A 23,567-nucleotide genomic window follows, 5' to 3' on the forward strand; every position below is an offset into this window, starting at 1 on the left:
CACCTTGGGATCAGCATCTGTTCGATTTGGGACTCACAAGATAATTGGATATGTTTTCAATTCAGCCCATTCATTCTGCTGAATTTGATTTGCTTTCACATAGACTATTTGGAACCTGAGAGAGACTGCTGATATATATTTACGCTCTTGTCAGTTTTTTTTTTTTAGATTATATACACATTGTGTTTGAATTGCATTGTTTATATTTTTCAATTATGCACATGCAATTTTAAGAAATGCTGCTTATCTACATGTGTTACAGGTCAATATAGGCCACACACTTATTTCCAATCGACCCATTGTGTTCACATTGGGCAACATTTTTGTGCATTATATTTGATATCACTGTGGGTTTTCCACCCTTTACATAGAATCAGAGCTCCTTTACACTATCAATCACTTTTCATTCGTGGTATTCAGGGTTTTTCAGGTGTAGCAGACGTAATTCACCTACACACACAGATTACAAATTAAATAGAGCCATATTTAAGCAACATTATACAGCACTTTTATGCCCCGTTCCATATATCATGTAGTGATGTATTACAAAAAGAGTTTATAATAACAATGACACGACAAAAAATATCCATGCATTGAATAAAATTACCTAAAAAGCTATTTTTTGTGTGTGTGTTTATACCATATATACTCGAGTATAAGCCGAGTTTTTCAGCACATTTTGTTATGCTGAACCCCCCCCCCCCCCAGCTTATACTCGATTGACTTAAAAAACTACAGAAAATGGAGCTGAAAAGGGGGCGGACAATCCCGCAGTGTGATCTCATGCTGTGTGTCAGAGATCTGAATTGCCGTGCAGCCACTGTAACAATGCCCTGCCTCCTAGACTACCTCTTCTGATAGACAGTACACTGATCCAATGCTAGGAATCATTGGGCCGTGTGTCATAGGAGGCAGGACATCATTACAGCGGTTGCACGGCGATGCCAATCCAGCTCTGACACACAACGTGACATCACATTACCAGGCACTGGCAGGCTGTACCTGTTGGGCACTGGTAGGCTGTACATTATGGGCACTGGTGGGCTGTATATGATGGGCACTGGTAGGCTGTATATGATGGGCACTGGTAGGCTGTATATGATGGGCACTGGCAGGCTGTACATTATGGGCACTGGTAGGCTGTACATGATAGGCACTGGTAGGCTGTACATGATAGGCACTGGTAGGCTGTATATGATGGGCACTGGTAGGCTGTATATGATGGGCACTGGTAGGCTGTACATGATGGGCTCTGGCAGGCTGTACCTGATGGGCACTGGCAGGCTGCATCTCCCAACCTAGGCTTATACTCGAGCCAATACGTTTTCCAAGTTTTTTGTGGTAAAATTAAGTGCCTCTGCTTATATTCAGTTTGGCCTATACTCGAGTATATACAGTATTAGGACATTTTTAAAAGTCACAATGTAGAAACGCAGCAAAACTTAGCATTAAAAAATATAAGCAAAAGCTTAACAATGTATATAAAATAGTATTACATTTGGTAGTTTTACATTAAGTGTTGGTTTAGACATGTACAGTCATACTAGCAAGTATGGTTTGTTGCAAAAGGTCTCAAAAATCTGGGAAGGGGAGGGGGCATAGCTCATACTAACAGCAAAATGTCAGTACTAAATAATACTTTTTTAGTTTGGCATGCTGTGCTATACAGTGTTTTGCCTTGGAACTAGCACTTTTACCATGAGTCAGTTAATGACAGCCACTAGGTCCATTACACTTAATTATTTTGCTAGAGAGGTCCATTTGCATGTGTTCTCATCTATCTAAAAAAATATAATTTTGTTTTCCCAATTTTTAATTACTTATGTGAAATGTTGACTTTATCTGACATTTTGTTTTGAAAGCAGAGAAGCAAAAAAGTGATTATAGCCATTAAAAAGCAAATGTGACAACATACTAATTTTCTCATCAAGAACGCAATACACTGTAAAACAATGAGTTGTAATTCATACTGAAGCAAATAGAGGGGCATTCAATAAAGTATTCTTGGATGTATCTTTAAGGTATACATCCTTATGTTCATATATGTACTGTATGTGGTGTGTGTGTGTATATATATATATATATATATATATATATATATATATATATATATATATATACATATAGTTAGTGACTGGACATAGCTTTCCTATAATGTGCTAAAACAACAGGTCGATTTCTCTTATCTTAGAACAAAAACAGTACATTTTAGAACTCATGCATGCCTGGCTTATTGTGGTTTTCTAGGAGGTAACACACACCAAGCCCTCACCAGCAATTGATGCAGTAGAAATAAATAATGTCTAGACCAATGACACCAAATGAACATGCAGATAATATCTAAGGCATGCCCTGGATATGGGGGGGGGGGAACTCACAGTGGGAGTAAGATAACTAGCATTTTGTGAAGGCACTAAAACTACACAGATAACATTGAAAAATATTACTTACCCTGAATATGGTGCTAGGATCTTCATTAAGATTGACCCTTGTTATGACACGACCAGTTTTTTCTTCCACGTCAAATATGCTGGCGCTGTATGGAAATTGGGTAACATCTACTTTATATCTGACGTAACTTGCTGGTGTACCCTTTGGAGAAAAGAAACATGTCATGTTAGGGCATATATTCACTAGAGTTCTGAATTAATAAAGATTAAACAGGTGTGTATAATTTAGTGTTTTTTATAATTAAAAAAAAAAAACACCCTCCGGGTCTCAAAATCTCTGAACAGTGTGTGACTAAAGTTGGGGCATATAATTTCAGTCTCAAGCTTGGAGTCCTCCTCTAGACCACGCTGTGGAAAAAAGTTCTATGGACTTTTCATTGATAGCTGCCTGTTACTCCTGCACATGACTCTGTACCCAGCCACATATGTTCAGGTCTCAAATCTTGTTGCCCAGAAGTAGGAATAAATACTTGATTATGCATTAGATATAATACTATTATAAGTTTAAGTATTTTACTAGTTTACTAGTATAAGTATTATAAGAGAACTCTTGCATTCATATATTATTTTCCAGCTACTGATACAAGTAGAACATATATTATCATTCCTAGTTTTCCGGAAGGATCATATTAGGGGCTTTATGCACATCCCCTCTGCTCATAGCCAATTACACAGTATACGGGATCTGTCTGTACACAATTTACAAGTTCAAGGATGAATGAGAAATAATTGTGCAATATTGACAGGGTGGTTTGGGGTCTATGATTGATTTTATTATTATCTATGTGTTGCATGTACAATAAAGTTATTTTTCATGATGCATTGGTCTAGATTTTTGGGATACGTTTTATAGAGACCCAGTTCTGTGATGGTTTGGTCTTGAACCCATAACAAGTTTCTTTATTTTTTTATATTTTTATGACTACTTGCTAGGAGCTTCCAATCGTACTATTATTATTATTATTATACAGTATTTATATAGTGCCAACAGTCTGCACAGCACTTCACAATATAAAGGGAGACAATACAGCAACAATACAATTCAATACAAGAGGGTTAGGAGGGCCCTGTTCCTGCGAGCTTACTCATACTAGACTTAGCCCTTGTACACACGGTCGGAGAATCCGTCGGAATGTGTCCTATCGGACCGTATCGTCGGATAATCCGACTGTGTGTAGTATGCATCGGACTGATTCCGTCGGAATATCCGTCGGACCCAATTTTCCAACATGTTGGAAATATTTCCCGACCAACTGGGCCGATCGGACATACTCCGATCATGTGTAGAGAATTTTCATCGGACCAAGTGCCACACATGCTCAGATCAAATTCCTACATCAAAGATATTGGCTACTAGCCTGAATGTAGTCCCATCGTAACGAAATTAGGTCATCACGTTCTGAAAGATCGGATTTTTTCGCCAACTTTGTCCGACCGTGTGTATGCAACAGTTTCGGACAAGATCCGACGGACAAAATCTGATGGGCAAAATCCTACGGATTTGGTTGTGGAAATCTCCGACCGTGTGTACAGGGGCTTACAGTACATGATGGCCTATGTCTTTTTTGGGACCTGGAGGGAGTTTTTGTAAGTTTTGGATATTTTATTGTTTTTTAAACCTTTTAAGACCCCATAGATTTGAAATATTCATTAGTAAACAAAATAAATAAATATATCTTATTTTAGGCTTTAGGTAAAGGCAAAGAAAAGAACAATGCTCATATACAAAGCATAGAATTCCCCAGAAGCCAAACAAAATCATTCCTTCTGTGAACGAAGTACAATATCTGTTGATACCTAAACAGCATTAGGATATTGGCATACAAGTGCTGATATTTTCTAGTCACTTTATTTAATAAAACAGAAAATATTGAAAGGCTAATTTAAAGTGGTTGTAAACCCCATTTTTTAAAATCTGACCTGGGTAAATATATCTGTAGTGCTTACTTATCTCTCCCCAAAGCTCTGAGTGCCGTGTCTTTCTGCTGCTGCGTTCTACTGTTATCAGTAGAGTCACTTCTGACAAGTTTTCTTTCACACAAAATAACAGCAGCTAGAAATTTTTTGTGAGGGATGGTGTTTACAGATGGATAAGCAGAGAGCTTGTCTATTCACAGTACAGATATGCGTGTTCCCTTGTTCCTCTGCATTTGTAGAGTGGGGGTGTGTGCCTTTCCTACAATCAGCTCTAACACAGCGTATGCCCAGTATCCACACCCACTGCTGGAAGAGGAAAAAAGATTTCTAACACGATGTGAACTTTCTAAAGAGTGTAGAAATGGAAAGAGAGCAGATATACATGTAACATGTATGTAGGGAGATTCATTTCATCTCTGTGTATCATCTGAGGCTGTTCCCTTCACTGGGTATATGTGAGGATTTACATCCACTTTAACAGAATCAGAGCAAAGATGATGTGCAAAGGGTAGGCACTCATAACGGGACATTAGTTAACAATTGTCTGTAGTCAGAGAGGAGAAATAGAGAGGAGAAATAACAATATCTGATTGCTATGAGTGATGCAACTAAGCAGCGATCATTGTTCAGTGCGGTTATGTGCAGTTTGCATTATAAAGTACAGTATACAGCTTAAAAATAATGACTAAAATTGTGGTATATCTTTATTAGTTCCTTCACGCTGACGCCACATTTTATCATGTGTTCCGGGTGTTCTGGGAGTGTTTTGTTATGCAAGACTTTTTTTCTCCAAGCCACTAAATGTATATATAATCACAAGGGCTATCCTGTTCCTCTTGATCCCAAATGGTCAACAATTCCCTTCCCTTCAAAAACCCGGTATACCTCCGTAGAGGCTACCCATCTAAATGGAACAACGTTTAGTGCTTCTGATTTGCTGCCACTGACTAACCCCTTACCCTCATGACTTGCATTTTTATTACATCTCTATTAAACTATATGTCCTTATTGATTCACTTGATGTATTATGAGCCCCCACTATTCACCAACTTTTGCTAACATTATTAATTTAACCTTTTACAGCTTTATGACATGAGACTCACCATGCCACTTTATTGTTTTAATTTTTCTGCAAATATTTTATGCACTGTGGTAAAATCATCAGGGCTCCAATTCACAAGGGAAGGGTGCACCCCACTCAACCCCTATGGTGAGTAGGTGTGCTTTATATAAACCCCACCTAACATTTCCATACTAGCACCTGGGGTGTAAAGGGCTTAGTGCAAGTCAGTACTAGTTTTGTGATAATAAACACCACCTCCATGTGGTTCTGGAGGGCAGGGTGTATATCAGTTTAGCAAGGGATCAACACACGCATGGCACTTCAGTGATAAAGATAGAAGCATGCACCCTGGATCTATCAGATTGGTATTCTGGTGTGTGTGTGTGTGTGTGTGTGTGTGTGTGTGTGTGTGTGTGTGTGTGTGTGTGTGTAGGGGGCGGAGGCAAAATTTAGCTGGGCTTGGATGTTTTTCTTTGTAAGAAACGTCTTCCATCTTGCTACTCTACCCCATAGCCCAGACATATAAAGAATATGGGAGATTGTTGTCACATGTACCACACAGCCAGCACTTGCCAGATATTCCTGCATCTCCTTTAATGCTGCCGTAGGCCTCTTGGCAGCCTCCTTGACTAGCTTTCTTTTCATCAATTTTAGAGGGATGTCCAGTTCTTGGTAATGTCACTGTTGTGCCATATTTTCTCCACTTGATGACTCTCTTCACTGTGTTCCAAGGTATATCTAATGCCTTAGAAATGATACGCTTTTCTATTATACCCCTTTTGTACCATTTTCCTGACTGAAACCTTTTTAACAATGAGATCCCTCTGATACTTTGGCAGCTCTCTGTGGACCATGACTTTTGCTGTAGGATGTGACTAAGAAAATGTCAGGAAAGACCTACTAGAACAGCTGAACATAATGTGGGGTTAATCAGATACATTTTAAATGAGGGAATGTGTGCACTGACTCCTCTTTAACATGAGTTTGAATGTGATTGCTTAATTCTGAACACAGCTACATCTCCAGTTATAAGAGGGTGTGCACACAAACATGCTATACTTACCTTCTCTGTGCAAGGGTTTTACACAGAGCAACCCTGATCCTCCTCTTCTGAGTGCCCCACTGGCACTCCTGGCTCCTCTCCTTCATTGGGTGCCCCCACGGAGAACCGATTTCCACAAGGGCACCCATGCGGGTATGCTACCGAGTCCCGCTGCTGCATATATTGACACAGACAGTGGAATTCGCGCCCCCCCTCCCAGCTCCCATGTCACTGGATTTGATGGCTCCCGCAGCATCCACCTATCCAATGAGGACTGAGACAGTGGCTAGAGCGGCTGGGCTCAAGCACATCGCTGGAACAGATGGGCTCATGTAAGAAAAAGGGGAGGCTCTGGGGGTGTTTGAAACAAACATAGAATGCAATAAGGTGAAAAACCATCAGACTTTACAATCCCGTTAAGACCTGGACGGCTTTATAGATTAGCACTTTTAAGGAGCATTTTTAAGTGAGTGCGTAACTCCTTTCTCTAATGCTTTTTTTTAACATATGTTGTATACTGTATGTATACATAAATGCATTAATTAGTGGTGGTGTTTTACCGTATATTTAAGTAAAGTCAATATTTGAATCTCATATACAGTACATTATTTTTATATTTTATACTTATGAAATAGTAAGTAGATAAACTGAAAAATTCCCTGCCAGCTTTGCCAAGAAAATTTGGAGTTTTCCAAAGTGGAATTTTTAACACTGAAAAAGACTAATGGTTTTTGAAAGTCACACACTGTTCAGTAACCTTTTGTTACTTTGTAAGACTTTTTTGATGAATGTCTGCCTAGATGGCAGAAAAGGTATGTCTGAAGCATAACGTATGCTGCATAGCTTAACATTTTGCAGATACACTGCCAAAAACTAATGTTCTCATATTATGGAACTGCCAGTATAAAGCTATCAACACATTGTAGCTGGTCATAAGAAAGAGCTAACAAAGGTTGTCATAGAAATATTAGTATCATTAATCATGTCTCTTCTATCGCTTCATTTTCAGAGAACAGTAGAGACATCATTGTTGGATATTAATATGAGGCATTTGGATAAGCTCACTTCACTATACTTGACAATGTTTTAGAAGAAAATGAGTTGTACTTTTAAATCCTGAAAATGTGGCCAGTAAAACGAATTTCAAAAAAAAAAAAAAATATATATATATATATATATATATATATATATATATTTATATATATATATATATATATATATATATATATATATTTTTTTTTTTTTTAATGTCTACTGTAATGTCAATTAAATGAGAATAAATAAAGTCTGGATGCCACTATCTAACACATACATCCTAGGGGTATTTGATCTATCCTATAAGATAATCAATATATTACAAGACAAGACATTTCATTATTTCATAGTGCTGGAAATGTCTTTTTCTTCTTAGTCCACTTCAAACATATGTTAAATCAAAGCAACCAGGGCTTTCAGATTTTATTATGCTAAATCAAAGATAAGCCTGATAAGCATAAATGTTTTAGAGGCCAGATACAGCTGTAATGTCATTCTTTATTCTTTCAAAGAGCATTTTAATGTCATCAGGTGATGTCCAGTAACCATAGACACATTTAATAGTAATGGTATAGCTCCCTATAGATTTTTCTCCGAAACCGGATCGGTATAGGATGCTATACTAAATATTAATTTAAATCTTTACATTATTGTTTACGGTTGCAAAAAAATCAAACATGGGAAATCTGGGATGACTGGAATTTAAGGCGTTGTTTTAACCTAAATATTTGTGTTTGTCTTGAAAATCATGCTTAGAGTAGTTGTGGGTGTAATTTGAAAAAAAAAACTGTTCCTTTGTACATTAACTAAAAGCTGGGTATACACGTATCAAAATTTAGCTTGTTCCTGCTGAACATGTGTACCCTTGTCTGTTCAACTGAAGGCTGTCATTAGATCGGCTTCTATCGAGGGGTACTGCTGGAAAACCAGTATTTGTTTAGCCACTGCAGCCAACGGCAGTAACGCTGATTGATGTATTATGACAGGTGGAGTCAATGCTGTCAGAATGCAATAGTGCGGCGGGGGAGATTCCTGTATCCAAATCACTTGTGTGAATGTGGGAATTTGTCAGTTTGTTTTTTTTTTTTTCATTCAAGCCACTGGTTGAACGAAAAATGAAAATCTGTCCATGTGCTTTAGCAAGAGCTCAACTGCTGCCTCATTTAGGGCATTTTAACCCATTGGTGGGCTCAGGATAAACACCACATAAGTGGGTGGTCTCTCCAGCTGCAGTACACAATGTTAAATAAAGCACTATCAACTTAAAATGTGTTTGTCTGATGGACACTTGGACAGTCAATAAATAAGCAATGGAGTCTGTTCCAAAGCATACAGTACAAGGCATCTCTAGCCTCTATATCTTCAGCATATCTGTCTTTCTACAGTCTTGTTTTGGGGCCACCAACCCTAGCTTTTCTTAGTAGTAGGCCCTCTATTACTGTTCTGAAGAGTTCACATAGATCATTATTATTGTACTCTTCATTTCTATGGGTGATTTCCTACAAAAAAAAAACATATTTCCCAATTTCAATTAAACCACAGGACACTGGTAAAATTAAAGTGATTGTAAATGATCACCATGTAAAACAATCCACTCAGTTTACAATGGAAATGAAAGGCAAACATTTTTTTTTATATAAATCTAAAAAAAAACATTATAAATACCCTCTGTTCTCAGCTGCATAAGAGCTGGGGGAGTAGAAGCAGCAGTACACTGAGCTTGCCAGTGAATGGCTGTGCAGCGAGTGTATGCCAGGACCATTGTGATCATGAGTTCCCAGCATAGCTAGAGAACTGACCATGGTGTGATCTTGTGCTTAGTGTGGTCAGTTTTTAATATGAAAGGCAGGGGACTAGCAGGAACAACAGCGATTTCACATAAAGGAAGCAATACAAAGAGAACAGGATATTTTCTCATACAAGTACATGGTACAACAAGCACATATCAGTAATATGAAGAGTTGGGGTAGCAAACACTATAGGTCAGTAAAGGTAGCTCACAACACTGCAGGGTTGTGCAATGCAATGGGTTTTTTCTTTAAATTGCTTATGCTGTAGTTTGCCTAGGCTACCATATGAGCTGATGCCAATTGAAATTAAGGTAGAAAGCAAAAGGAATGCATCTTGCGTTTTGTTTATTTACAAAATTTGACTGTGAAAATGTACTTTGACGCACATTAAAAATGCATGTACAAGCAGCTCTGAAACTGTTTAGATGTGAACAGCGTGAATCTCATGGTTTTGTTAGGCATAATGTTTTACACATTTTACAGCCAGAGGATCACAGCAAGGATCATTCCTAGGGATACAAATAATAATGTAGAGTACACTCGTATATATCTTTTACAATATTTATCACCTGTATTTCTAAAGCTCATAGTGTAGATATTTTTCAGCTTAATGCTACAAAGCAGAACTTGAAAGAGAAATCTAGTGTGCCTACTGGGGACAATTTGATTGAAGATTTGAAGTGCAGATATAGATTACTGTATACTCTTCAGATGTTCGTGAGAATGCTTGTTGCTGAGAGGGGTTCAGTGCCAGAGGTGTTTTGGGGCACTGTTTATTTTTTTACCCAAAACTCTGCTCTTGAAAGCAGGGCTGAACATGGATGCACTGCTGCATGAATAGATGCAAGAACATGTTCTATTAATGGTGTCACTGTTTGAATCATCTAATACTATTGTTCATGTCAGTCTTAAGGGTAGTATGTATGTGGAGTGCTAGTCACTTCTATACAAGCCATAAAAAGTGAAATTGAAGATCAGCATGCAGTGTCCACAAAACTTCAGCTTGAAGCAGGCTGAGCACTTTTTCAAAATTTTACTAAAACTACTCAAGAGTTATTTCTGTTTCATAAATTAGAAAAGTTAAACTTGTGCTTTGTTTACAATTCTTCATTCTCTTGATTATAATTTAAAATCCTCTGATGACTGAAAATAGATGATGCAGAAAAGAACAAGCAGCAGACCTTTTCATAAATATTCAAAGTTCAGATTCAGATTCAGAAAATGATACATACATAAGTGATATTTTTTTGCACACCGTGACATCAGTAAGTAAAGAGTAAGAAAACTGATGGATCTTTCTGCATCAATAACTTAATTTTAATTAATAGGATCTTTGCTAGAGAAAAATGTTTACTACAGACCGGAAGTTATCTACCATTGTTTGCATTGCTGATAGTAATCAAACTTGTTGGATGGACTGAAGCAACATGCATGCAGTTAAAATGCATGTAAGGGCAATACTTTTTATTTTTAGTTTAGAGTAGAGGAGAGCAAGAGAAGCCAACATTGTATTTCTATCTGTGCCCAGCAGGGGGAATATATATATATATATATATATATATATATATATATATATATATATATATATATATATATATATATATATATATATATATATATATATATATATCTATATATATATAAACCGTATTTATCAGCGTATAACACGCAGAGGCGTATAATACACACATTAGTTTTAAGAGGGCAGTTTCAGGAGAAAAACTTAAATTTTAAATAAGGAACTTTGAAGCAAAATAAGGGTCAGTGCCCATCTGCAGCCTCACCATTGCTATCAATGCAGCCCCATCAGTCCACCTAAATGCAGCCTCACCACTGCCATCAATGCAGCACCCTCACCATTGCCACCAATGCAGCACCCTCACCATTGCCATCAGTGCAGCCCGATCTGCAGCCTAGAGGGGATAGGCAGGGGAGCAGGACTAGCGCTGACAGATTACATTCACTGAGAATTTCCTATGATAGACAGAACAGTGGTCCAATGGCGGCCCAGGAGACGGAACTTCCTATTAGAGAGGCCGCCAAGTAAACAGGAGATTCTCACTGTATGTAATTTGATGGCGCACGTCACGCCCCTCTCCTTGTCCCCTCCGAGGCAGCTAAAAATTTAAGTATTGGCGTATAACACGCACCTGCTATTTGTACCTGATTTTTATTGTGAAAAAGTGAGTGTTATATGCCAATAAACAGTGTGTGTGTGTGTGTGTGTGTGTGTGTGTGTGTGTGTGTGTGTGTGTGTGTGTGTGTATATATATATGTTTCCTACCATACAAGTGCCCCATGGGCAGTTTACTAATATGTTGATTATTTTACTCCAACTATTAAGGAAATGCAATGCAGGGGCATAACTAAAAATACCCCATAGCAAAAGTTTTAATGTCCCCCTTCTCAAAAGGATATTATTTAAGGATATCCTATCACCCATATAAAGAGCCACTGACATCTTGGTAATAAGGGATACATTGACAGGGGGTTGATGTAATAAATCTGAAGAGTGAAAAATCGGTTGCATAGAAACTAATCAGCAATCAGGTTTATTTTGTCAAAGATTATTTGAACACGCTGAAGTTGGAAGATGATTGGCTACCATACACAGCTGGACCAGATTTGGCACTCTCCAATTTTAGTAAATCAACTCAACTGTCTCATTATCATAACAACGTTAAGGCCAGCTTGTAAAAGAAGATATATTTTTCTTTGCAGTGGGCAGAGTACTCAAAAAATTTGCTATGTTGTTCATCTCAAATCACTTTTTCATCCATACACATATTTATATACTGTATTAGTTAAGCAGAGCCTGATATTGCTCACTGTATACACTTTGCATGTTTGTCACTGTCTTTGTACCTGCAATATACTGTGTAATTACTGTGCCACAAGTAAGAGTTTTCCAGACACACAAAAACTTTAGGACAATATATCATTTAAAAAAAAAATACTATCATGTATCTCTGTCTGAGCACATATTAAAAAAGAACATCATTTAATTATTGCCTCTTTACATTAATAGCTGTGTGTTGAATTATTTTGCGGGAACAGCAAATTTACACTGTTATACAAGCTGTACACTCACTACTTTACATTGTAGCAAAGTGTAATTTCTTCAGTGTTGTCACGTTTTGCAATATAATCTGTGCCACAAGTAAGGGTGTTACAGACAAACTTCAATTTCAGGACAATATATAATTTTAAAAACTGTACTATCATGTATTTCTGTCTGATCACATATTAAAAAAGAACATAATTTAAATCAGGGGACTACTTAGTAAACATCAAATCACTTTGGTCAGGCATATGTAACATGCAGCACATTGTACAGTGTTTATCTGTTATGATTATATAACATAGTGCCTCTTACAATGCTGGTCATTGAAAAAAAAAAAAAAACACCCTTGTTTTGATGGTTGGTGGGAAAAAATATCCAGATACATTGATCAGTGGGTTAAAAAATGCCCGGTATCATTGGTCAGTATGGGAAAAATTGCTTTGACATCAGTTGTTGGTTAACTACTTCAGAGCCACTCTATAGCTGAATAACGGCTACAGGGAGGACCTGCGCCGCACTCTGATCAACGAGTCCATCAGACTCGCTGGATCACAGATCGGAGTAAAGGGTCCATTCTGACCCCTTACCATGTGATCAGCTGTCAGACAATGACAGCTGATCATGTGATGTAAACAGAGCCGGTAATCGGCTATTTTTCCTTCCCACACTGACAGTGTGTGGAGAATAAAAAAAGACGATCACCGGTGGCTGTGAGAGGGACATTAGTCCCAATCACAGTGAGCTGCCGCCAGATCCTCAGTGCCCACCTGTGCCCCCTGCCAGTGCCACCTAGCAATAGGCAACAGTGTTGCCCATCAGTGCCCACAGTGCCACCCATCAGTGCCCACAGTGGCACCTATCAGTGCCCACAATCAGTGCCTCAACAGTGCTACACATCAGTGCTCATCAGTGCCCCCATCAGTGCCACCTATCAGTGGTACCTATCAGTGCCCATCAGTACTATCTTATCAGTGGCCATCAGTGCTGACTTATATGTGCCTATCAGTACCACCTTATCTGTGCCTACCAGTGCCACCTTAACTGTGCCTATCAGTGCCCATCAGTAAAGCCTATCATTGCCCACCAGTGCAGCCTATCAGTGCCCACCAGTGCCACCTCATCTGCACATATCAATGAAGGAGAAAAATTGCCTGCAAATTTTTTTTTTCAAAATTTTCCATCTTTTGTTTGTATAGCAAAAATAAAAATCCTAGCTGTGATTAAATACCACTAAAAGAAAGCTCTAAAAAATTAATTTGGGTACAGTGTTGTATGACCGCGCAATTGTTATTCAAAGTACATGAGCGCTGAAAGCTGAAAATTGATCTGGGCAGGAGAGGGGTTTAAGTGCCCAGTAAGCAAGTGATTAAATCGCTTGGTGTACAAGAACATGGCATCTAACTGCACACAGGATCAGCAGACTGCAAAGATGAAATAGTAAACAATGATGAAAATTGTCTTGAACTCGATTCTATGCCCATAGAAGAACCCAAAAAAATGCCCCAAGTCCATCTCAGTGCAAGGAAAAATGTCTTGCGATTGGCAGTATGTTTACCAACAGAACTGTTATCATCTTCCCCTTCCGCCTCAGACCAGCCCGCTTATTCCTCCCTTTCCTCCTTAACTCCTTCAGATCTCAGATCAGCCCTTTAACCCCCTCTCCTCCACAACACCTCAATACCTCAGATGAGCCCAGATTTCACCTTACTTCTCCCACAACTTATTCAGACCTCTACATAGTGGAATCATAACGCACACGGAGAAATTAACTGAAACCGAAAGTAGCAATAGATTTCCACTCCCCTGTGCTGGGACTCCACTGGTTTTGAGATCTGTTACCAGCATCAGGTGCTAGAACAAATTTTCTGCCATCAGAATATAGGAAGCAGAATGGCAGCCATTCCAAACAAACTATAAGGCCATATGCTGAATAGCCCAGTTTGCTCCTGATCCCTGGGGCCTCAACCAGGTCCTGCTCCTGCTTAGGTCCCAAAGAAGCCACTTGGGTAACTATGGTGATAGTTTTGCCATTGGCAATGAGGGACGATGTTGTATGATATTTACTAACATCTAAAAACCAGATTGCCTCTTTTATCATTTAAAGGCATTAAAATTATGAAAGTTGCCTATTGCTCAGACATTATAGGATACTGAATTTTGCTGTTTTCCTAAATACGTAGGTCAAATGGAATCTGATTTTACATACATTATCTCACAAAAGTGAGTACACCTCTCACATTTTTGTAAATATTTTATTTTATCTTTTCATGTGACAACACTTAAGAAATTACATTTTGCTACAATGTAAAAGAGTGGGAATGGTGGTGGGAAGGACATTGTGTGGGGTTGCATGAGTGCTGCCAGCACTGGGGAGCTACAGTTCATTGAGGGGAACATGAATTCCAACATGTACTATGATATACTGAAGCAGAGCATGATCCCCTCCCTTCGGAGACTGGGCTGCAGGGCAGTATTCCAACATAATGACCCCAAACATATCTCCAAGACGACCACTGCCATGCTAAAGAAGCTGAGGGTAAAGGTGATGCACTGGCCAAGCACGTCTGCAGACATAAACCCTTTTGAGCATCTCTGGGACATTCTCAAATGGAATGTGGAGGAGCACAAGGTCTCCAACATCCACCAGCTCCGGGATGTATCACATATATAACGACCTGATGCCACATAGTGGTCTCAATTGGTGGCTTGTACATTCAAGTATTTCATATATATTTACATATCACATTATAGCAGCACTTGCAAAGGGAATAAAAATTGAAATAAAAAGAACACCGTAGAACCATGATTGAGAGATAAAAAGGTATCCAGAGTTGATAGTGTATTGTAAACATAAGTCTGCATCCCAAATTTACCAACGCATTTCATGTAAACAACACTCATCAGGGGAGGATGCTCTAAAAAGGATATGATAAAATATGATTAATCTAGTTATACCTAATTATAACAGAGGAGGGCAGATGAGCCTATTCTGAGTACTTATATAGAATCAGTGCAATAAGGTGAAGTGGGTGTAAAAACCATGGTCAAAAAACCATGGCCACCATAGCCATTAGCCAGTTACTTGTTTTTCATTTGGCTTTGGAGAAACCGGAATTATTTATTTTTTGATGTGTGTTTTTCTACTTACTAATTTTTCACACCATACTTTACTATGTGTTGGATGTGACTATATTTTTATTTATAATTCCTTTTTGTATTCACACAGGTTTTCAGTCTCCAAATATTACCAATAGATAGATATTCTTAATGATTTCTTTTCTTTTTCTCTCATCTTTTGTCATATTTTGATACATTGATTATACACCTTTTTATTTTTACTTTTAGGCAGTTTTTACTGGCTTAGCGTCTTGTCTCACCATGAATACCAGCAACCCAAATTTTTATGTTGGGGGGTGCTTTTTGTATGCGCCACGCTAGCATGCAGCCCCACTATATACCTCAGTTCCTGGGATGGACATTTTTGTTGGCCATGGTTTTTACACCCGCTTCACCTTATTGCACTGATTCTATGTAAGTACTCAGGATGGGCTCACCTGCATCCCTCTGTTATAATTAGGTATAACTAGATTAATCATATTTTATCATATCTTTTTTAGAGCATCCACCCCTGATGAGTGTTATTTACACGAAACACGTCGGGAAATTGGGATACAGACTTATGTTTACAATACACTATAAACTCTGGATACCTTTTCATCTCTCAATCATGGTTCTATGGTGTTATTTAGTTTAATTTACATTTTTATTCCCTTCGCAAGTGCTGCTATAATGTGATATGTATATATATATATGAAATTCTTGAATGTACAAGCCACCAATTGAGACTACTATGTGGCGTCAGGTTGTTATATATGTGATGTACCTTTGATGTCAGTATTATATATGCACATACATATGTGTTTGGAAATACTTATGAAATTATATTTATTACAATGTCCTTCTTACTTGTGGTTTCTGTTCTGGATTTGATTGTTGTCATGCATTTCATTATGAATAATAAATATATATTTTTATCTAAATCACAAAGTCCATAGCCTCATCTTAAAGTCCCAACCTTTCCAATTTTCACTTGAATTAGGGATGGAAACATGTGTTATACATGCCTCATTTAAAGCCCCTCCCCCCCTCCCCCTCTCCTTCCTTCATACAAACTAAAGAAACCTAATAAAAAAATGTTTTATCGCTGTTATTGTACATATTCTAAATGGAGAAACACCGTACAGCGTTGCTATCTTTCCATCCACTTAATGTCCTTATTCCAAACTACAGCAAGTATCACCTCATTAACATTGCTTACTTTGTGTGGACAACATTCTGACTCTTTGTAGCAGCACTTGGAAGCCAGAGATTAAATAAGGCTGAGGAGGACCTCTCTTTAGCCTTCTATGGATAAGTATGTACCAAACCAAAAGAATAACTACACGTCAGATCAAGCTAACATACCTCAATGAAAACATTAAAATATCTAAACTAACTGCTATGTTCTAAATGTTATCTTTAACAGTGGAGAAAAAAATATGATGAGATCCAAAGTTTTCTCTTTTACATTAATTTGTTTTTGTGTTGTTCTGGGAGCTGATAAAAAGTAATTTTTTTGCTGTTTTGATAATAAAATGAAAATCCCTTCTGGCAAAACACACCATAGATATCATTGTGGATTTGGAGCATAAGAAAATCATATGACAGCTACCAGGTCCTGAAAGAATAGAACTATTGTAGTAACTTCCGATGGGTGAATGAATACCAATAATTTTCCTGCAATGGCCAAAACACAATGGTCAAAAGCCCCCTTCCCTGTGGTATTTATATGTCCAACCTATTTCTGCACCAATGACTAAAAACACATACAAGAGGCACTTCAATGTAAGTTAATACAAAGTTGTGAGAGAACAAAAAAAATGTGAGTGCTCACTGGCTCAGGTTAGACTGCTCACAATAGACAAGGCTACCCTCCATGTGAATGACCCAGCAGGTTACAAGAAAAAAGCATGCACTAAATCAAAAAGGACAAGAACAAAGGATAAAATAGTTGAAACTAACTTACTGTATTAGTTTATACTGAGATGTGCTGGCTATTTTTTTGTATAAACTAATAAATTAATTTGGACTCTTTTATACTTTGGTTTTGTGCTCCTTTTATTAGTGCTTACTTTTTTATCCATAAACCTCAACTTAGAGTCAGGGCTTGAAACCAAGGACAATGTTAATGCCCTATGTACACTTGCCATTTAGCCCAGGTGCATGGAGCTCAGGTGTTTAGCTGTGGGCACAGTTGTGCTGGTCAGCCCCACTGCTGGAAGTCTGTCGAACCATGAAAGACTGACAACTGCTGTGGCTGGACAGGGTTGCCCCAGATGTACCTCCATTTAGGGCAGTATGCCATCAGGGATGAATGCAACTAGTCTGTGTTCTGGGCAATTGTCATTTGGTGCATACTGCCCTAAAAGAAAGTCTGTCAAAAGAAGCCTCCCGGGGGCGCATGCCCGGCGCGCACGAGATAGGACGCACAGGCTGAGAGCTCCGTGAAGCGCGGAGACTACAAGCACTTCCCCGGGGCTTCCAGCACAGATTTTTGGCCCGATTTCACTCCGCACCCCCGGCGGAACACTCAGCGTATGCCGGGACCTAAACATCGCCGTAGCACACCGGCTCAGAAATCCCTGACGACCTATCTGCTACGAGCGCGGGAACGGAGCGTGATGGCTCAAGATGGTGCCCATGCGAAGCAGGCACAGACTCCTCCACCGGCTGCGGCAAACTCCCCAGCCCACTCCCTGGTGGAAAGTGAGTACTCCTTGCCCTTGACTAAAGCTGATTTTGATGAGAGCCTTACAATGATGTATGACAAGCTGGCTCAGAAATTTCAGTCGGAGCTGCACAAGTCTACCAATACTCTCTCTCTGGAGATTGCGGCCCTGGGCTCTCGAACGGATTTGCTAGAGACTAAGCACGACGAACTTTCTTTGGCCTGCACAGACCTTCATAAAGACCACGAAGTCTTATCAGAAACGGTTTCCCAGCTCCAAGCGCACATTGAAGATTTGGACAATAGGAACAGGCGCAATAATCTTAGGGTGCGAGGGGTCCCCCAGTCAGTGACGGACCTTTTGTCTATGGTCCAAAAGCTGTTCCACACGTTGCTCCCTGAGGCTCCGCTTACGGCCTTCGCCTGTGACAGGATCCACAGGGCCCTGCGCCCCCTTCCACCCCCCGAGAAACCCCCAAGAGACATAGTTCTGTGCCTAAAGGACTTCCTGGTAAAAGAGGATGTGCTGCGGGCTTCGAGGAATACCCCGAATTTACGTCTAGAGAATGCACGCATACAAATCTACCCAGATATCTCTCCAACCACGTTGGATAAACGTAGAAGAATGAAAGAGGTCACCACAGTACTACAGTCTGCAAGGATCCGCTACAGATGGGGATTCCCATTTAAGTTGCAAGTCCCGCAAAACGGCACGATTTACACTGTGCTTACTCCCGCCGAGGGAAAGGAGCTTCTAGTCAAGCTGGGCCTTTTAGAAGCCGCCGCTTTACCACGACTGCCATCAACTCCACGCCACTCCGCCATCTGGGCCACCCCTCCCCCCAGAAGGAACCGCCGAACCTGACAACTTGTCCGACCCTTGGTGGCTCTCTACACGGTCTCTCCCGACATGCTAGATGCCGCTGACAGTCTCCGGCTTGGGTGTCGCTTCTCTGCTCCGCACACTGGCCTGCCCCCCTGTCTCCATTCCCGCTGAGCCCGGCGGGTTCCCCCAGGACTCCACGCTGCCCAGGATGCTGGACTGTTGGCGGGTTTTATCGCCTAGATCCTTCATTGCGAGGATATGCTGCTGGACTCGCGGGATTGGAGGTTTGGACCATTGGGTCCAGGTTATTTTTTTTTCTTTGGGTAGAGGGGAGCCTTTCTCCCCCCACCCCCCACAACTGTATAGTGTCGCTTTTAGGCACGTTTTTCTGGTTTCTAAAGTACTTTCACTTACTGGTCTTTCTGAGTTTCAGTTTTTGCTTTATTTTTTTCTCTACTGCCTTGATGCCATTTTTCTTTTATTTTTCTACTCATGCTATTAATTTTGCACTTTTAATGATTGTTAGCGAGGATGTTGCTGCTCTCCGCTCTATTACTGATGCTGTCTTCTCTGGTGTTATGTTGTTGATGTTGCATATGGGCGCCCCTCTTAGACTGGGCTCTCCTCATCCTGTAAACTTTTTTCTATTGATGCCTCATGGGTCTTAAAATTATAACTCACAATGTCAAGGGATTTAATTCCCCCCAGAAGAGGAGGAAGAGGAGGAAGGCCTTTAGGTCTTACAAGTCCTTAGGGGCGGAGATCCTCCTCCTACAGGAGACTCACTTCTCCGCTAATAACCATCCCTCCTATTTTGACAAATCCTACAAACAATGTTTTTACTCGACTTATGAGTCCAGGACCAGAGGGGCGGCCATATTTATAAAAAACACAGTATTGTTCCAGGTTCAACAGTCTTATATCGACCCACATAGTAGGTTTGTTATAGTTCAGGGCTCTATACAGGGCAAGTCTCTGACCCTGGCCTCGGTGTATGCCCCTAACTCTGCACAGGCTACCTTTTTTAAGAGCTTTTTCCAAGTTCTGTAAAAATTTCACTCCTCTCACCTGTTCATAGGGGGGGATTTCAACCTGGTGGCTCATTCAAAGCTAGATAGGTCGAGTGACGGACAGGCCAGTAACGCATTTCCCAGATCTCTTCTGAATGCACTAAAAGACCAACAGCTCTCTGACGTATGGAGGGCGCATAATATAGGCTCCCGGGAATATACGTTTTTCTCCCACCCCCACGACACTTACTCACGTTTGGACTCCCTATTTTGCACCCCCATTTTGCTTGCGAACTCTACCTCCTCTAACATACATATTTGCCCCTGGTCGGACCATAACGTCGTTTCTTGCGATCTTTCCAATATAGGCCTTCCCTATGCTGACCATTCCTGGCGCATTAATTACTCTCTCCTTACGGACCCTGTCGTACGCGAGCAATTGGCCGAACGCCTTGCGGAATACTTTAGACTAAACGACATTGAGGACATTGCCCCTACTACCCTCTGGACAGCCCATAAGGCGGTTATGAGGGGACACCTGATAGAGATCTCCACGACCAGAAAAAGACAGAAAGCACTTGAAGCCCGACAGCTCACCTTAGACCTCCATAAACTTTACCATCAACATAGCCATTCCCCATCCCAGGATGTGTTAATCCAGATTAATGACAAGCAGAGGACCCTGGACACTATTTTGTCTGAACACGCTGAAAATCCCTTAGATGGGCCAAAGCTCGGTTCCTCTTAAACAGCAATGCTGCCTCTACGTCTTTTGCTAGGAAGCTCAAGCAGCACTCCCAGCCCACCCATGTATACAAATTAAGGAACAGGGATGGTAACCTTACCTCCCACCCTAGGGAGGTATTGCAAATTTTCACTTCCTTCTACCAACAGGTGTATGCAGCTCCTGGTTCCCCTCCCCGAGTCCCTCCACGGTCCTGGTTAGACCCCCTACTGCTCCCCTGCCTATCTCCTGAACAACTACTGACCCTTAATGCCCCCTTGCACGATGGAAGAGGTGGCCTCGTCTCTTCCCTCAAGCCTGCTAAAACCCCTGGTCCCGACGGTTTTTCGGCGACCTACTATAAGAAATTTGCGGATTCCCTACTCCCTAAACTGACCAAGCTCTATAACTTTATCTTAAGGGGGCAGCATTTTCCAGAGGAGATGCTCCTGGCTAGTCTGTCACTCATCCCAAAGCCAGGGAAGGACCTCACCCAACCTCAAAATTTTAGACCTATCTCTGTTATCAACAATGATTTAAAAATTTTTGGGAGAATTTTAGCAGATCGCCTAGCCTCGATCATCACCTCACTTGTCTCTCCGGAACAAACGGGCTTTATACCCTCAAGACAAATTACGGATAATATCCGTTTGGCCTCCAATATCATCCAAGATGCGGATGCTGGCTCCCGCGGGGTCCTGATGCTGAGTCTGGATATAAATAAGGCCTTTGACAGCGTTCTCTGGTCATACTTGGAGGATGTCTTGACTAAGTTTGGCTTTCAGGGGGAGTTTGTTCATGGCTTTTCGGGCCTTGTACCATCACCTCCACACGAGCATTAGGATCCCGGGTGCTAGTTCTTCGTATTTCCCCCTGGGCCAGGGCACGAGGCAGGGGTGTCCCCTTTCTCCACTTTTATTTGCCCTGGCCATGGAGCCCCTGACGTGATCTATTTTAGATAACCCTAACATACAGGGTTATGTAAAAGGGGACCAGGAGTTTAAGGTCAGTCTATACGCGGATGATGTTCTGTTGTTCTTATCCGACCCCCTTATCTCTCTACCCAATCTATTCGCCTCCCTATCCTCTTTTCACAGCGCCTCTGGACTGGGGGTCAATCCGGCTAAATGCTCGGCCATGCCTATTCATCTCCCCTCTCCCCTTTTGGAATCCCTTAAGGACTCCTACAAATTCTCATGGAACCACAACTTTCTCCAATATTTAGGAATTAAGCTTACCCCGACACTCAAGCAGCTGTACTCCCTTAATTACCCACAGGCATTCTCATCCATTAAATCCCTCCTTAACCAATGGTCCACCTATCATATTTCATTTTTAGGGCGCATCCAAGCGGTAAAAATGTCCATTCTCCCGAAACTTCTATTTTTGTTTCGTTCCGTACCGATATGTGTCCCCCGCTCCACCCTTCCGGAAGTCCAGGCACACTTACTTTCTTTCATCTGGCAAAAGAAAAAGCCCTGACTGAATCGCTCGCTATTATATAGACCCAGGCACTTGGGTGGTCTGGGGTGTCCGGACCTATGGAAATACTTCTTGGCCTCGCGACTGATACAGACTGCACAATGGCATATGGATCCAGCCCCAATCCCATGGTTGCGCTTCGAGGGTGCCTCCATTGCCCCATATTATCTCCCAGGGATACTGTGGTCCAAAACTATATCCCATAAGGATATCTCCCCTCTGAACGGCATAGTGGGTCAGGCCCTCTACCTTTGGGCCCTTTATGGGCAGAAATTTCAACTTGGTTCCGGGGTCCCCCTCTTGTCATCGTTCATAGGGGAGCCTGGGTTCCCCCCGGCCTTCCGTTCGGAAACATCCTTTAGTAGATGGACCGCACGAGGCCTTACGCGACTAGACTCCTTACTACTGAACTCCAACTTCTGCTCCTTTGCATATTTGCAACAAACTCATGATCTAGATAGGTCAGCCCACTATCAGTTTCTCCAGATAAGACACTTTTACTCCACTTTGTTCCAGGACCTGAGAGGGGCTGGGAAGACGACATTTGAGGGGCTCTGTGGGGAGGAAGCCAGGGATGGGGGCACCATCTCAGCTCTATACAGACACCTTAATGAGTTCAAAGTGGCCCCTAAGTCCGTGGCAATGTTGGGCTGGGAGGCGGAGGTGGCTCAAGAATTTTCTGTAGAGAACTGGGAGGTTATGGTTGACAATATGCACAAATGTACTCGCTCTGTTTCCATTAAGGAATCGGCCCTCAAGCTTCATACCAGGTGGTATTACTCCCCTGACCGTCTGCATAGGATGTTTCCTCTGGTATCGGCCTCCTGCTTTAGGGGATGTCAGAGTAGAGGCACGCTCCTTCACACTTTTTGGGAGTGTAAAGCCCTGGAACATATCTGGGCCAAATCCTCCATATTGGTCGAGAGGATCACTGGCGCCTCTATTTCGCTTTCGTACCAGCTGTGTGTTCTCTACGCTGATATCCCAGGAGCCCCCCGTCCACAGCAGAGGCTGATCCACACTCTTTTTAGCGCCATTCAGTGGGCGATAGCGCTGCACTGGAAGATCCCTTGGTACCATGGTCACAGATTATTCACCTTATGGAGTCCATTAGACTAATGGAGCGCATTCACCATACTCTCTTGGACTCCATGCCAGTATTTGATGGGAAGTGGAGTGGATGGACGGCCCTCCTACTTACGTCCAGGCTGGAGGACCCATGACCCGCACGGGTGGTGGGTCTCAGGGCTGTGTTATAGGCAGAGAGGGTCCCCGCTCGCATTGGAGGAAGGGCTGGCGGGACGCTGGTTTTGGAGCTTACGTATCACAGCTGACATCATGACCTGTTTGAACTGCTGAACTAGAGCATCGAAGGCAATCTATTCTTCTTCAGTTTT

General features: G+C 41.2%; 1 protein-coding gene across 1 annotated transcript in view; it reads right to left on the bottom strand.

Moving 5' to 3' along the window:
• Positions 1 to 23,567, bottom strand: part of PCDH15 (protocadherin related 15) — a 1,670,337-nt gene that overhangs the window by 358,710 nt on the left and 1,288,060 nt on the right. The window contains exon 24 of the mRNA XM_077454160.1: positions 2,452 to 2,592. Coding sequence (XP_077310286.1) covers positions 2,452 to 2,592 — 141 coding nt within the window. The remainder of the gene's footprint in view (positions 1 to 2,451; positions 2,593 to 23,567) is intronic.

This window comes from Lithobates pipiens, unplaced genomic scaffold (assembly GCF_037356315.1).
Source record: "Lithobates pipiens isolate NorthernLeopardFrog02 unplaced genomic scaffold, aLitPip1_a1.2 Scaffold_25, whole genome shotgun sequence".
Taxonomy (NCBI): domain Eukaryota; kingdom Metazoa; phylum Chordata; class Amphibia; order Anura; family Ranidae; genus Lithobates; species Lithobates pipiens.